Here is a 16747-nt window from a genome sequence, read left to right as displayed (position 1 = left end):
CTGCAGATGTCCCCTAAGGTCCTTTCCTGCTTGAGAACTTGTGATCTGATGAATTAAACTGAGCACAAAATGGAGCAACTGAAGTACAGAGGAGACTCAGGAAATAAGGCCTCTAAGATCTTACGGGAAGAAAGAACTGTTTTCTCTCTGACCCTTTTCATTGCTCCTCTGTCCTCCCTCTCTTGCATCCTTTCCCCCTTGCCCTTCCTGGTCTTCACCTCTCCCACCCCCTTTTTTGCTGTCCTCCTAGGCTTCCCCAAGTTATCAGCTCCTCCCACCACCATCCTAACTCTCTCTAAGTGCTGGGCACAGAAGGAAGCAATAGACTCAGCAAGACCTGAGTTCAAAACCTACCCAAGATACTTCCTAGCTATCCCCTAGGCAAGTCACCTAACTCTGTAAAATGATTTTTAAAGAAAACACGTACCTCATAAGGTTATTGTGAGATTCACAGCAGATATTTGTAAAGCACTCACGTAAATGCAAGCTATTATTGTTTTTAAATCCTTCCTTAGTCCCCCTTCTCTTACCCAGCCCTTCCCATTCCTAGACTCGTGTTACCCTAGGCTTAAAGGCTATCCCATTTCCCTGGCCCCATTTACCACTATCTCCCTTGGCCCTCACCTTCTCAGCCTACCCTGTCACAATCACTTTAGTGCTTCCCCAATCTTTCTAGACCATTAGCCTCGTCCCCTGTGGCTGCTTCCACTCTTGCCGGCCCAAGCACATGTTCTAACCCAACCCTAGTCATCCCTCCCTATTTTAGCCCTTCCCGGCCCCTCCCATCGTCCCTCTGTCCTTCCCTTCCTCCCAGTTTCAGTAACTGGGTCATTTTAGACCATTCTTTCCCCCTCCCTCCCTCCTCAGCCCTTCCAAGGCCTTCTGTGTGACATAGTGGATGGAGTGTTGGGCTTTTAATCCAAAAGGCCTAGTTTCAAATTCTGTCTTTGAACTTACTAGCTGTACGAACCTGGGCAGGTCACAACCTTTTAAAGCCTCTGCTTCTTCATTTGTCCAAGAAAAGAAAAGAGAGGAAAAGCTTTGACTAGATGGTCTTTAAGGTTTTATCCTACTTTTAAATCTATGATATTTCCCTTCCCAGCTCTTCCTTCTGGCCGGCCCCCTTTCCATCATGACTCTAGTCCACCCACTGGCCTTCTGTCCCCGTATCCTTAAGCCCATGACCCTCTCCTCTTACCCCTTCTGTGATTCCCCTTGCCCCCCTTCCCCTAATTCCCCTTAGTCCTTGCCTCTCCTTAGCTCCCCTTTGCCATCATTTTGCTTTTCTCTCCACCCCCCCAAGCCCTCACAACCCAAGCAGATTCCTGGGAGGAGAAAGGAAGTGTTGAGGATTGATTCCTAGCTCCACCTCCTCTCCCCCAGGGATAGCAGGCCCCGGTTGGGAACTCCCCTGGGGTCAGATACGCCCCTGAAGGACTGCTCTCTGGCCTCCCGGATCAGTGCCAGGATGAGTGCTGATGGCCTCCCCTCGGTTGGCCCTTAGCCTCTCGTCTCAGATGGGATCTGGAGCACTCAGGGGGCTGGGAAAAGTCCAGAGCGAGCTCCAGGGTCAGAGAGGTCACTTCTTCTCTTCTTCCCTTCTTTGGGGTGAATCCATCCACAGGTGAATGGAGTAAATGTGGTGAAGGTTGGACATAAGCAGGTTGTAGCCTTGATCCGTCAGGGTGGGAACCGCCTGCTCATGAAGGTCGTATCAGTGACGAGGAAACCGGAGGAAGAGGGGGCACGGCGGAGAGGTGAGGGGGACCTTGATGGAGAAAGTGGGGGGATGTGGAGGCCTGCGAGAGAAGTTGGGGGAGCCTAGAGGGCTGAAAATAGAGAAGGGAGGTCAGGGACTGAGAGCAGACAGCGAGGGGAACCTGGGGGTGCTAAGCAGAGTAGGGGGTGAGGGAGGCTGAGAAAGCCAGGGGAGGGGATCCTGGGGGACTGGGTAGAGAAGAGAGGGGTTTGGAGGGAGTGGGGAGCTGGGGGGTTTGAGAATTAAGGGAGGGGTACCAGGAGACTCAGGAAGCAGAGAGGACTGAGAGCCTGGGGAGCTGGAAGCGGATGAGGGGGCTGAGGTGGTCTGGCGGGGCTCTCTGGAGAGATGAGAAAGGAGAGAAGAAGAAAAGGGGGCTGGCACTCCATGTCTCCCCAGTTTCTTTTCCTCCGTGCCCTCTCCTTGTGTCCCCCCTTCTGGCGTCAGGCTCCCCGCCCTGGGGCGGAGGAATGGGGGGGTAGGGAGTCTCCGGCAGTGGTGGCAGCTGCCTGGAGGCCTGCGTTGCCGTGGCAACAGTGAGCGTTGAAGCCACCGTATTGTTGGGGGGGGGGAAGGGGAGGAGGCGGTACCTGAAGGGAAGAGGAGAAGCATTTGTTTAGCATCGCGCCGCAGCTCAGGGCCTGGAAGGCTTTCGGAGGGGCCCCTTGGCCCGGCCGGGCATCCCTAAGCCCTGCGGAATTCCCCATCCCCGGCTTCCTTGCCCCACCCTGCCACCGAAGCTCCCGGTGGGCTGGGCCTGTGGCAGGCCGAAGGGAGGAGCCCTGGCCTCCTCCAGGGGCAGGTATAGGCCCTGCGGGATCTGTGAGCCGGGCCCTGCCCTCCACTTCAACCTCTGACCTCATGGCACCGGTGTGCCCTCTTCCCTGAACACCCGGCCTGTTCTGGCGCCCTCAGCCTCTCTCAGGCCAGGGCAATCAAGCTACCACTGCTCTCAGATGCACAGACCTTCCTTCCTGAGTCTTCTGGACTCCCCTGAACCCCACCCAAGCCCCTTGGGGCCCTTGACCCCTCTGGGCTTCTCTAGGCTTCAGGGTCCCCCCCCTCGGTCCTCCTCAGAGTGCCCCTCTCCCCCCTCCCTCCTGAGCCCCCGTCCCTCTGAACACCATGAAGAAGTTCGCCTCCAGCCGCAGCCTGAACAAGATCCTGGCTCAGTGTGACTCGTCCTCCCGCGAGTACGAGGAGATTCAGGCTGTGGAGCGCAAGTGGCATCTGCACCTGGCCACCCCTAGGCTCCTGCTGCTGGACAGGAAGTCCAAGTCGTCCCTCTTCCTTCCAGCCCCTCCGCCCCCCAAGAGGGCGCCCAGTACCACGTTGACTCTACGCTCCAAGTCCATGACTGCTGAGCTGGAGGAGCTGGGTGAGTGACGGTGGGGGCGGCACGGGGGGGGGAGTGTGGGGGTCCCGGGTCCCCCTGGGGAAGTGGGGTTGGCAATGGAGGTGGGTATGGACAGGCCGGGGAGGAGAGAGGAGCACGGGCCGGGGGAAGAGGCTAGATGTTGGGGAAAGGGAGGTGACTCAGGGGAGTGTGAAGGGTGGATGTCTGCATGTTAGGACAGCCTGGGAATGGGTGTTAATGTGGGGATGGGGACGGAGCAGAAATGGGGCTGGGATAGACTTGGGAAGGAGGGTGAATATGGAGACAAGGTCAGATCAGGAGGTACGGCTCTATGTAGAGAAAGACTCAGGGGATGAGAGTGAATATGAGGATAGGGATATATATAAGGGTGGGGGTGGCTACTGGGCAGGGACAGACAAGGGAACTGGGAATGGATGTCAGCGTTTGGGGGATAGATGCGGGGCCTGGGGTAGACCGAGACGTGGTGGTAAATCTGTGCACAGGGATAGCCCAAGGGATGGGAGCAGATGGAGGGGTGGGATGGTTGGGACAGTCATGGAGTGCTGGTGGCTAGAAGCCAGAGCCGGATGGGTGTAGGAAAAAGGACAGAACGAGGGATGGGAATGGTTAACAGACTAAGGCCGGGCAGGAAAACGAAGATGGAGGGCAGAGGCTAGGGATGGACAAAGCAGATAGAATGGCTGGAGCATGAGGATGGATGTGGGGACCCAGAAGGAGTCCCTCCATCTGTTCGGCAGAAGTAGATGCTACGTGCAATATCACAGCTTAATTTAAGGACAACTTCCTAACAATTGGAGCTGTCCAGCACTGGATGGGCCGCCTCAGGAAGTGGCGACTTTCCTGTATCTCCGAACTCATCTGTGAAGTTGTCATAGGACCATAGATTTAAAGCTGGAAGGAACCTTAAAGGTCATCGAGTTCAACCCCCTCATTTTATAGATGAGCAAACTGAGGCCCTTAGAGGAGGAGCTTGCCCAGAGTCGCACAGGTGCTCAATCAGCAGCCAGGATGCTATGCTTTGGATGGGAGGTTTGGACTAGGGGATGTGGGAAGCCCCAGTTGCCGGCTCTGAGGCTTTGGGAGATGGGATGTGGGGACAGACAGGCCAGGATTCACGGAGGCTTGGGTCTACTCAAAGAGGACCGACCGAAGCCCAGAGACCGAGGTGCGATGGGGAGGAATGCAACAGGAGCGTGAGCGCTCGATCCGGGCTCGGCCTCGGTGGGAGGCGGGGCTCTGCAGGAGGCCCATTTGGGAGAACAAGCGACAGGCGCGTGTGAGTGGTGTCTCAGGGTGCTGAGCGTCCGTGTCCACGTCTCGTCGTCTCTACCTCCATCTCTTTGTGTCTCTCTTTGTCTCCCCTTTCCTCTCCTCTCTCGTGTCCTCCCTTCATCCTTGGGCAAGAGATGGATATAACAGGATTGAAGTCTGAGGTCTGAGGTGAACGGGATTTAGTTACGGCGGGATTTGGATTATCAGGAGAGCTCAGTCTGAGCCCCAGCTCTGCCACTAACTAGCTGCTCTGAGAAGGGCAGAGTTCAGAGAGAGAGCTATCTCCCTTGCTTGGTCAAGCCTCTGAGTTTCTTTGGGTCTCCGTTTCCTGATCTGTAGAATGGGCATTAGGAACGGAAGGCCTCCGAGTCTCTCATCTGTAATCCTGTGTGATTCCTATGGCCTTTGACCATATCTCGGCTCTCACCTTGGTGGTCTTTCGCTGTTGCTGGGGAGAGGTGACAGCTGGGGCTCCGAGAGGCCATCTTGATCCAGGATCTTTGTCCTTCTTAGCTCTGCAATCTCAGATTTGATTTTCTCAGCCTGCTCTCAGGACTTAGGCTCTGAGAGCTGAGTCCCTCTCACCAGACTGCTCCGTGGCTGCCAATTGCCAGTTGGGTCATTTTCACCGAGGGTCACGTCCAGGACCGTGTGCCGTGGTCTACTCAGAAGGCAGATTACTTAATTGCTTTGGGGCTGTGGGTGATCTTGGGGGAATTAACCTTCATCACTCCAGGGCTATTTCTGTTTAAAGAGCCTGGACCAGGATTCTAAAATGGAATTAGGGATAGAAATGGAACCAGGTTTGCTAGCTCAGGTTCTTGGTACCTCAGGATGAAGGGTTCCTACTCCACACCACAGGATGGATGGCTCACTTCTCTGATGAGCATAAAATGGCAGAGATGGAAGTGTTTGCAGTGGCCAGTTTCTCTAATCCATGCCCAAAGGTGTGACTCTTCTCCAGCATCCCCAAGTGGCCTTCTGATCGATTCTAGACATGGATCTCCCTACTTCTTAAAGCAGTCCATTCTACCTTGGGACAACTATGATTATTAATATATTTTTAATTACCCAAAGCCAGAATTGGTCCTTCTGCCACTCATCTGCCCTCTATACCTGTGGTAAATAAGCCTGGTCCCTCTTCATATTCCAGCACCTCAGATACTTGAAGACAGTTTCCCCGAGCCTTCTCTTTTTTAGGTCTAATACATTCAGTTCTTTCATCCATTAATTATGATTTAATTAATGAACATTAATGAACCTCAGTATTCAGAGGGCCTTCAGCATCCTTGTAGGTAGGTATCCTCTCAAGGATTTCCAGTTTCTCTTCTAAATCCCTTCTACAGGGTGATACCCAGAACGGATGCTAATATTTCAAATCTGGTCTGAGAAAGGCAGAGTAAAGGGAGATGATAGACATCTCCCTCACTTTGGATGACATATTTCTATTAATGAATGAATGAATGAAAGCATTTGTGAAGCACTTCCTATGTGCCAAGCACTGAGGATACAAATAGAAAAGCCAGATGGTCCTGTCTCTTTGCTCGGGAGCTCCCATTCTAATGAAGGAGGCAGGTAGCACATAGATGGATTTCAGATTCAGGGCAATGAAAAGACCTGGGGAGTCATTGGATACAGTGGTACAACTATTGCTTGAGAGCACACGAAAACTTTCTTGAGTGCTCTTGACCCTCTCCCGACACTCCCCACCCCAACCTTTTTCACAAGAACCATGTACCTAACAAACCTCCTTCTTTCATCTGGTATTTGAGAAATTGATTTTTTGAGCCCAAGCACAGGACTTTACATTGATCCCTACTGTATTTCACTGTGAGTGATCTTGAGTCAGTAACCCTTGTCTTCTTTGGCTCTCATTTGTAAAATAAGGGGGCTGAACTCCATCTCCCTTTCAGCTTTAGGTCTTGTGAACGTGTTAGCTTGAGCCTCAGGTTCCATCCTGTTGGAATCTCTTGGAAGGTCACTTCTTTCTCTCTGGTTTGTTAGTGATCCCGACCAACTTTCTGCCTTCTAGAGATTGAATGATAAACAGCCCATCTAAGCTATCTCACAAGTAACCACTTAAAATGCTAAATAGTACAGGGCCAAGGATAAAAAAAAATGTCAATTTATTAATCAGCATTTTCAGTCTGGTGCCTCAGTGGAGTCCAAGGTTTGCAGTGTTTTGGTCTCAGTAACCTGATGAGGTAAAACATGTGAGAAATAGTATTCCCATTTTATAATGGAGGAAACTGAGGCATTGGGAAGGAGCATGTCTTGTCTTAGGCTATGCAGCTAATAAGCTTTAAATTGAGTCATGAACTCCAGCCTCTCAATTCCAAGTCCTGTATTCTTTTTATTACCCTCTGCTGCCTCTTGCCAATTTTTCTGACTTTTGGTTGGAATGAGGTACAGAGTAATTGGGCTACTTGTCCTTTCTGAAAGATGGAATGATGGGTAAGGAGAATCAACAATTTAACAGTTTGAGAGAAGGAGAGAAAAAGGGAGAGAGGAGAAGAGAGGTAAAGTGAAGAGAAGTAGAGGAGAGGGAGGTGTCTTGGTGGTTGGAGTCTCTCATCACTGTTGTAGTCTTTGCTGTGCCAGCTTTGTGATGTGTGTCAAGAACTTGTCATCCATTTCCTCCTGGTGTTCTGGTGGTTTGGAGTTTGTCTTGACAACAACTCAACTTCCCCCTCTCTCTCTCTTTCTCTTTCTTTCTCTCTTTTTTTCTGACACAGACACAGACACAGACACAGACACACACACACACACACACACACACTTTACCCCAAATTTTAGTATAGCCCCCTTCAGTGGCCTGATATTGAGTTGGTTCACACATAGTATTGGTTTCTCTAGCTCCAGCACTCAGCCCTTGGTGAGGTAAAACTCTTGAGGTAAAAACCCTTGGTAAGAAAACTCTGAATACTTCACAGTTAAATCTCATCCCCTTGAAGGGCAGGATCTAGTTTCATTTTGGCCTTTGTACCCCTATCTTTATGTTTAATATATGTTTATTAGGTTGAATTAAAAGTCATTTGCCTCATTAATTCTGTAAGTATCTGTTAAGTGCCTACTATGTGCCAGACAGTGGGGACACTTTAATTTCAGAAGGCTGATCCCTGCCCTAAAGGACTCACATTCCCAAAGATGCCCCAGGATGTGCCCACAGATGTCAGCTAGGGCAAGATATACTAAAAGGGTGAAGGAGGGATCTAGCCCAAAGTCTTTAGAAATCTGGAAGGAGAGGGAGATTCTATTCAGGTAGAGAGACCGGGTGTGAACCTTAGGGTGTGCCTTTAAGAAATAGAAAGACCCTAATCATGGAAATGAGGAAGAGAAGAGGCAGCATCCTCCACCTCTTCAGATGCAAGGTCAGCTGCTCCCTTGGAGCTGAAGTGATACTGAGTGTGGACCACCTGCCAGCTCTCACTACGTGACTGTCTGCATGTGCCCGTGTTGTGTGTGTGTGTGTGTGTGTATGTTGCTGTAAAGGCCTGAGCATTTGAGGATGGATGTTTCTTTGTGTGTTCTCTGTGTATGTGTGCATGTGTGTGCATTTGTGTGTTGCTGTACACGCTTGTACATTTGAGGATGGATGTCTCTGTGTGTGCTCTATGTGTGTGTGTTGCTGTAAATGCCTGTGCATTTGAGGATGGATGTTTTTGTGTGTTTTGTGTGTGTGTGTGTGCATTTGTGTGTTACTGTACACACCTGTGCATTTGAGGAGGGATGTTTTTGTGTGTTCTCTGTGTGTATGTGTGTATGTGTGCATGTGTGTGCATTTGTGTGTTGCTGTACACGCTTGTGCATTTGAGGATGGATGTCTCTGTGTGTGCTCTATGTGTGTGTGTGTTGCTGTAAATGCCTGTGCATTTGAGGATGGATGTTTTTGTGTGTTCTGTGTGTGTGTGTGTGTGTGTGTGTGTGTGTTGCTGTACACGCCTGTGCATTTGAGGAGGGATGTCCGTGTATGTGTATGTGTGTGTGTGTGTGTGTGTGTGTGCGCGCGTATGTTTGGAACTCAGGGCTTGGCATTAGGCAGCCTTGTTTGAACGCTGCCTCAGATGCTCTCAGAGAAGTCGTTGACCCTCCAGAGTCCTGTTTGCCCTCCTGCCCCCCAGGAGTGCATTGAGGAGAGCGCTTGGTGAACCTGATGGCATTGTAGCCCGTTCTTTATTTGACTGGACAGTTTTCAGGAGAGAAGGGATTTGGGCGCCCGGACCAGCCATCCAGGGAGAAGTGTGCTCGGGTTAGTGGGCAGCCAGGAAGTTGGCGGTGTGAGTAGGCCTGAGCTAGGACCCCTAGGCCTGGTGCTTGGGCTCCTGGAGTTTGAACAGTGTTGAGACCAGAAGCCAAATTGTACAGGAGATAAAGAGTGAGCAGTGGGCAGGTGGAGGCAGGAGGTCTAGAGAGAAGAGGACATGGTTGTGGGAAGGAGTGAGATCAGGGATGAAGGAGATGGGTGGAAGGCCCGAGGAGAGAGAGTGGCCCTGGACAAGAGGATGTGCTCCTCTCTCTGAAGCAGGAGAAGAGACGGAACCACATTCTAATCCTGATTCTGCCTCTTACTGCCTGTGTGACCTTGGGCAAGCCTACACTGACTTCTCTGAGAATCTCAGCTTTCTCCTCTGTAAAATGGGGATTTCCAAGTCCCGAGCCCTAAAGCATGTGGCAGCTTTGGGGTATGGAGAAGATGCTCGGTCCTCCATGCGTGACCCCCTAACGAAGACAAATTGATTAATTTCCAAATTCAAACATGGCCCCGAGGACTTTCCCATTGGACTTGAATCTTTACCATCATCCTCTTTGTGTGTGGCTGGCTTCAGAGGAGCCTGGGCCTCGGACTGGGCCTGCCTCTCGCCTCCTCCCTCTCCTGGGCTGGCTGGTCCAGAGAAAGAGGTGCTAACTTAACCTGCCTCCCTTTGCCCCCCAGCTGCCCTAGGCTTTCCTGCTCTGTTCAGGCTCCTTCTCCAGGGGAGTCTAGGTTTCAAGTTCCTTTTGGATTTTTTTTTGGGGGGCTAAGTGACTTGCCCAGGGTCACACAGACAGGAAGTGTTAAGTGTCAGATTTGAACTCAGGTCCACCTGACTCCAGGACTGGGGCTCTATCCATTGCACCACCAAGCTGTCCCCCCTTTTGGAATATTTTTTAAAAGCCCGTATAGTTTGGGAATAGTGGCTCAGCCCTTTCTTTAGAGTGTGTGCAGATGGGTGTGTTTGTGTGTGTGAGGGTGCGTGTGGGTGTGCATCTTTCAGTGTTTACTCCTGGAGCGGTTTATTCACACCCCTCCTCACCTAGGTGCTGTGTGAGCCTCTAGAGAGAGCACCCTCTGCCCACAGTCTGGGATGCCATATTGGAGGACATAGTGCTACAAGAGGGGGGATAGAGTGCTAGAAGGGGGGAGAGGGGGAAAAATTCGAGGGATAGGGTGTTAGAGGAAGGAGGAATGAAGGCTGAGAGAAGGAGGGAAGGTTGGGGGGCTTGGGTGGGAGTATAAAAAGAAGGGGATGTGGAATTGGGGAGAACCTTAAAGCTGGGGAATAGTGGGCTGGGGTCCCAAGGGACTGAGGGAGAAAGATTGCCTCTCACCCCCTGTACTGTTTCTTGATTCCAAGCCTCAATTCGGAGGAGGAAAGGGGGTGAGTCACCTGCTTGTAAGGAACCCATGGCCCCCACCCAGGGCTTACAGCTATCCCTCCCCAGATTCTCCTTCCCATTTCCCCCTCCATCCTCACCTCCTCCCCACACAGTTCCCCTCCCCCCCATCCATACCATATTGCCACCCCACCCCAATTCCCTTTAAGGAAAACTAGGACTTCTTTCTCCTTCTGAAAGCAGCTTTAGACTGGGGTCTAGTCCCCTCCCCTCCCCCATACACATAGAGTGTTCTTTTCATTCTGCCCCTCCTACCTTCTCTAGGGAGAGAGGATGATTGTCTTCAGGCCTTCAGAGGGTTAATCCAAAGCCTTTCCCACAACCAGAGACAAAGGCTCACATTACACCCAGAGAAACTGAGGAAAGACTGTTGGGGACAATGATCCTCATGTGCTTGTGCCTCGTCTGCCCGGTAGAAACAAAGGAGAAAGGAAGTTCAGAGGCCATTGGGCCCAGCCCCCTCATTTTACAGATGAGGCCTGTAAAGGTGAAGGAGAACTGAGACCAGACCTGGATTTTAGACCAGTGATTTTTGTACTGTACAATGAATTAGAGAGGACAGCTTCTGAAAAGACCAGAGAGGTGGAAAGGCCACATAGCCTCTGCTTAAATACTTTTCCCAACAAGGGGCTCACTACCTGTAAGATAAAACACTGAGCTATTATTGGGCAGCTTTATGTTTACTTATGTTGAGCCATAATCTGCTTATCCTCCTGTTCCTGGCTCTGCATTTCAGGGCCAAGCAGAACATGGCTAATCTCACTAACACAAGATGGCTCTCTAAACTTTGGGAAACATCCATCACTTCCTTGCTCGGTCGTTTCTTCTCTAGGTTAAATGCCTCTAATTCCTTCAACCAATAGAACGATCATCTCTATTGGACGTGCTCCAGGTTGTCAAAACACCTTTAGAAATGATTCAAGTCTTAGAACTGAGCACAGTGCTCCTCCAGACTGGTCTGACTAGGACCCCCATGACCAATGCGATGGCTTTTTTTTTGTGGATGAGACTTATTATCAATTCAGTTTGGGGCTTTGTTTGTTTGCTTGGCTGCCATGTTGCTCTGATGACACTGAGTTCTTCAATCTTTTGTTGTGCGGTCATGTCCGATTCTCTGTGACCCCGTGATCCATCCTGTCTGGGGGTTTTCTTGGCAAAGATGCTGGAATGGCTTGCTTTTTCCTTTTCCAGCTCATTTTACAGAGGAGGAAACTGAGGAAAACATGTCAGGGTCCCACAGCTAGGAAGTCTGAGGCCATATTTGAGCTCAGTTCTTCCGAACCACAGGCTCAACCATTTATCCACTGAGCCACCGAGCTGTCTCCATTACCTATGGACTTTTGTCTAGTCGCATTTCCGTTTTGTTTTTGTGCAATTGAATTTTGGGACCCCAGTCTAGGTCTTTGCATTTATTTCAGTTACATCTCACCTTGTTGCTTCCGTCTTATCATTCGTACCTATGAGGGTCTTTTCACTGGGAATGGGAACCCTCCCATTCGGCTTTGCGCTGCCGCTCTTAAATTTGAGAAGTCTACCACCAGTACTTTCACAGAAGCATTTTGAATAGCCTACGGTCAAGGATACTTTACTTGAACTTGCCTGCCGCCTACTCATTCATTCCGGCTCTTGGGATTTGGCCACTGAACCGGTTCAGAACCCACCAGATCGTGTGACCATTTAGCCTGCATCTTTCATCTTGGGTATCATTAGATGCTCTGGTCCATGCTTTGCTGAAATGCAGGAAGCCTCTATTCACGGTGCTTCCTTGATTGTGTAATGCTGTCAACAGAAGGGAGGATGTTATTATGGCAGGGCCAGACGGCTTTCAGATGACCCTTCCTTCCCTGGCTACCTCTGGGCGATGGCTGTTTCCATTTCTAAGTGCTCATGATTAATCCCTCTAATGCTTCTAACATTTTGCCAGGGTTGGGTAGCAAGCTCCCAAGCCTCTAGTTGGCAGAAAACATTTTCCTTTCCCTTTTGAGGATCGGGTTAACATCTGACCGCTTTAAGCTCCACGGCATTCGTCTCTTTTTCTTTCTTCACCAGAAGTTCCTGACCCTGTGTCCATAATCCTTTCTGCAAAGTCTTTGAGGCCCCTGGCTCTGGGCCCTGAGCCTGGAGCGCGTTCAGAGCAGCTGAATCCTGGGCGCCTCCTCCTCCCAAGGAGCAAGCTTCCTGTGCCTCAGCCTCCCTCCTCGTGTGTGTCTGCTGTAATTTTGTGCTTCTGTTCCATAGCTCCAGCTAACCACAAGGGAGTCTGGGTGCCTGCAGCCCTGATGAACAGTCACCAGGTGGTGGGAGGAAGGCACGACCTGAGTCCCCGAAACAAACAGATTTTTTTCTTCAGGGGTCATTCATTCATTCATTCATTCACTTACTGTTTTTCATTTGATTCATCTTTATTGAGCATCTGCTTTGTTCAGAGCTCTGTTTGAGGCACTGAGAGAGATAGATGCAAAGACAGATTTATGAGCCCTGGATCCTCTCAAGTAGCAGAAGGCTTTATTAGGGAGATAAGGTCCTTGTAGGAACAACACAGGAACTGGTCAGGACTGCGATTCGGGACTCTGAGGGAGGATGGGCTGGTGGGATCATGGAGGAGCGAGGGAGTCTGGGAGAGCTAGGACTCTATCCATAGGATAGGTATGGTTCAGGTCAGTCAAAGGATGGAATGGAATAGGGCCTCTGCCCCTTTCTCTTGTGGACCTCCATGTTGCCCTCCTTCTTGGAGGCTGCCATCCCATCCAGCAGCCAGCCCTCCTCACGCCTCCTACATCTCAGGTTTCCCCAGAGAAGGTGTGTGGAGGGAGTCTGGGTTTTCTGAGCACCATCTGTTGACAGAGACTTAAAAGACACCTCAGAAGGCTATGCCGGAAGTAAGAAGGCTCGCTGTAGGGCTCCCGGCTTTGCCTGTCCATGTTTCGTGTGGCCGCTCTTCTCCCTAGAAGAGGGCGTAAGGATCGGCATCCTCACTGCTCTCATTGGTGCGTGATTACAAGGGTCACAAGCATAGGCTTAGAGCTGGAAGGACCCTCTCAGGGATACTTAGATCTGAAAGAGAACCCAGAGATTGAGTCTGAGGGAGGAAGGGATTTCAGTGAGCTCCCATAGCTAGAAAGGATATCTAAAGCAGATCTTCCTACTGAATCAGCTTATCTGCTCTAAGGGACACTGCCCGAAGCCTCAGGAACCTAGATCTCTAGCTCTTTTGTCCAGTCTCCAGATCATTTCACAGCTGAGGAAACTGAGGCTGAGGACAATGAAGACGCTTGGTCAGAATCACACGAGTTGTATTATTACCTGAGCCCTGCTTGAAGAATTTCAGTGACAGGGATGACCCAACATTGGTCATTCTAAAACTTTCTGGTCCACTGCCAGGTCAGATGTCCAGTCACCTCTGACTTCATCCCTTATGTTCAGCGGGCTCCATCGGGTGTGCCCAGATGCCGTACCCCAATATGGGATCATATTTAAAGCTGGAGGAGATAACTTGCTCATAGTCACCCAACAAGAGATTGGGATTTGAACTCTGGGCTTCTGACTCCACCCAGACCGCGCTCTACAGCATTCGTTCTAAAATTTGGAGCAATGGGTGCTGGCTGATGCATCGTGACCCAGGCCCCTTTGTTGGCATTAAGTCTGGCTCCACTAAAGCCTTCTCTTCCACCAATAGGTCCTGAAGACAAAGGAACATTTCCAGCCTTGCCAGGTGGGAATGAGTAGATCAGCTGAAGGAATCAGGGTGGATCCAGTTTGGCCAGAAGGGAGGGTGTGAGTGAGGGAGCCATGGTGGGTGGGGATCATGGAGAGCCTTGAAGGCCTAACGGAGGAATTTGGACTTATCCTTTGGTTCCTGAGGACTGGGATTGGGGGCACGGCCAGAGCCCAGGGGGCAGGGGCTAGTAGATCATTTTGTCTTTGTTTCCCCAGCACCGAAACCAGTGCCTCACCCAAAAAGAGAGACTTAATAAATGCTTGTTGAATGAATGAATGAATGCTAGCCAGTCCTATAAACAGAAATCGAGAAGTCAGCAAAGAGAGAAATTCAATTTTGACCGTGTTGAGTTTAAGGTAATAGCGGGACATCGAGGTGTAGGTGTTCAACAGGTAGCTGGGAAATGTAGGTGAAGCGGGAGACGCCACATTCTCCTTCCCCTCGTGAAGACACATGGCAGGATGTACAGACTTGAGCGGCGGCCACCTGGAGGTGATAGTGGAAGCTGGGAGACAGGTTCCAGATGGTGGCTTTCTGCTCCAGCCCACTCACTGGATTAATTAATTTAATAACTTCCACTACTTAGTCTGTGTTATTAAAAAGAAATCTTTAAAAAAAATCTGTTACTTTAAATAGTTTTGACCTCTACTCCCAGTAATTCTCGGAGGACAGATTTTAAAGGCAACAGAGGCCCGAGGTACAAGTCGGTACCTTTCTCCCCATCGCTGAACTGTTAGGATGTATTCGGATGTAGCAGCCCTGGTTAGGATGCTCCTTTGTAACTCAGCCTGCTTACCTTAGCTCAGCACCAACCCCCTCCAGCCTGCTTCCCTCAGCTGCCTGCGCCTTTTACTTCTCTGAGGAGAGAGTCCTTTCTGTGACTGCTTCCTGCTCATCACAGGGATGGCCTTAGGTTGCCTTTCCAACCTCCCTGCCCTCAGAGCTCCTCTTCCTTTCTCCACATGAGGCAGAAGAGAAAAGAGAAAGCCACGCCTTCCTGGGGCGCCTTGCAGCCGAGAGCACCAAAGCCCCCACGCCAGCTTACCCCCAGTCTGCCCGAGGTAACTTTTCCTCTCTTGTTTCCCCCTTCCAGGCTGCTATCTGCTGGGAAACTGCTGCCTTGTGCCTAACAAAGCTGCTTCTTCCTTTGGCTGTTCCTCCTTTAGACTGCAGGGTCTTTAGCTAGCCGCACGGGCCTGTTCCCTTAGTACGGGATGAACAAAACTTGTAAAAAAGTGGTTTTGCTACCAGTCTTGGACCTTGCCCCCCAGTGGGGAACTTGCTGCTGGGAGCTGTCCCTCAAAGGGGAATTCCTTCCTGTGTCCCACCTTCTCCAGGAATGATACTCCCTGGGGTCCTGCTCAATAGACTCCTCTGCCCTTGGTAGGTGGGAGGGAGGAGAGTTGGGTCCCTCCCCACCTCAGGGTACTTAGGGTTGGGGGGGGAGGCAGAGCACTTCCTTAATAAAGTGCTTGTTGGTCAACTGGTTGATGGATTCAAGGATTCAAGAATGGGAGCAGCCCTGAAGTCGTGAATGTTAGGATAAATTTCCAGGTGGAGGGATCCCTAAGGGGCCCCTGATGGGAGTCAGGAGCATTTGGGAGAAGCTCTGATCTGTGGAACAGTTCTCCCCAGTTCAGACCTAGGAGGGACTGCCAGAGCTGGTCAGTCATTTCCGTGATGGGGCTGGGTATTTCTGATGTGGTTCGGCCCCAGGGTCTGGGCTCCTGGAAAAACTGGGGGTGAGTTGGGGGAGGAGACTTATATATGAGGTTGGTGGGATGGTGGTGGGGGATTCAGGAAATGGTGTCAAGCCCCCTGAGAGGTCCACAGAACTGGATAAAGCATTCATGCATCCAGGGGAAGGCTTGAAAATTCTCCCCCACCCCTCAGGAATGGGACTCATTCCCCCTGCTTTGCCCCAGCATGCTTTGAGACTTCACTGTAATGGGAGCAGCTTGAAGCAAAATAAATGTTTTGTGGGAAACTTGAATTATGACCCAGCAGATGCCCCCTTGTGGGCTGCCCCCTGGGGAAGTGTCCATCTTGTCTATAACTGGTTCTGGTGTCTAGTTTCACCTAACTGGGGAGAGTCAGGGATCAAACACCAGAAGCCGCGGGCCACTCAGTCTCCGCTTCCTTTGGGTTATACAGAGAAGCTGGATGAGATCCTGGCGGCAGCTGCAGAGCCCACACTGAGACCGGACATCGCAGATGCTGACTCCAGGGCGGCCACTGTCAAGCAGCGGCCCACAAGTCGGCGTATCACTCCCGCGGAGATCAGTGTGAGTGGAGCTATGGACGCTGTTGGGAGTGGGGACGTGGGAGCGGTGGGAGGGGAGCTCTGGCAGCAGGGCCACTGAGAGAGGGACTAGGGTGATACTGGGAGTGGAGTCAGGGGGCTGTCGTCAGTAGGACTCAGTGAGAGTGAGTTGGGTGACTAGAGTCTAGGGGAATGGGGTTATGGGATTCAGTGTGAATGTGGCCGTAAAGGTCACTGAGAAAAGAGTCACAGAATTGCAAGGAAAAGGGGAGGAAAAGGACCACTGGGGTCCTTGTCAATTGTACTCCGATTCACTGAGAGTGGACTTAGAGGGGCTAGTCTAGGTCAGTATGAGCAATGGGAACCACTAGGAGTAGAATTATAGGCTGGTGAGGGAAGAGTTCAGAGGTCACAGGAATCTGCATTGGGTTCAAGGTCATGGGAATCACAGGAAATGGGAATTATAGATGTCGTAGTAGGATATGATTATACTAGTTATTGACCAGTCATAGGAGATTGGTATGGATATGATCAAGAACATAACAGGGGTCCCTGAGGTCAGCATAGGAATTGTGGGTAGGGAGTAGTATAGCAGTATTTGGGGATGTCGGTAGATTGGTGAGGGTGTTAGACTTAAGGTTTTAGAGAAGATCAGGGGATCAGTATGGGGGAAGTTTGGGGGTGTTGGCTGTTGGGTGACAG

The 16747-nt window shown here is 50.9% G+C and overlaps 1 protein-coding gene across 5 annotated transcripts in view; it reads left to right on the top strand.

Annotated features, from left to right (window-relative positions):
• Positions 1 to 16747, top strand: part of SHANK3 (SH3 and multiple ankyrin repeat domains 3) — a 69928-nt gene that overhangs the window by 27816 nt on the left and 25365 nt on the right. For 3 of the 5 annotated variants that reach the window (XM_051962513.1, XM_051962517.1, XM_051962516.1), the window contains exons 16-20: positions 1625 to 1757; positions 3057 to 3137; positions 10025 to 10048; positions 14754 to 14843; positions 15937 to 16067. In XM_051962513.1, coding sequence (XP_051818473.1) covers positions 1625 to 1757; positions 3057 to 3137; positions 10025 to 10048; positions 14754 to 14843; positions 15937 to 16067 — 459 coding nt within the window. The remainder of the gene's footprint in view (positions 1 to 1624; positions 1758 to 3056; positions 3138 to 10024; positions 10049 to 14753; positions 14844 to 15936; positions 16068 to 16747) is intronic. The other 2 variants (XM_051962514.1, XM_051962515.1) reach the window with 2 other exon arrangements.

This window comes from Antechinus flavipes, chromosome 5 (genome assembly GCF_016432865.1).
Source record: "Antechinus flavipes isolate AdamAnt ecotype Samford, QLD, Australia chromosome 5, AdamAnt_v2, whole genome shotgun sequence".
In the NCBI taxonomy this organism is placed as follows: domain Eukaryota; kingdom Metazoa; phylum Chordata; class Mammalia; order Dasyuromorphia; family Dasyuridae; genus Antechinus; species Antechinus flavipes.
Note: the sequence above shows the minus strand (reverse complement) of the source record. Positions and strands in the feature narration are given on the sequence as shown.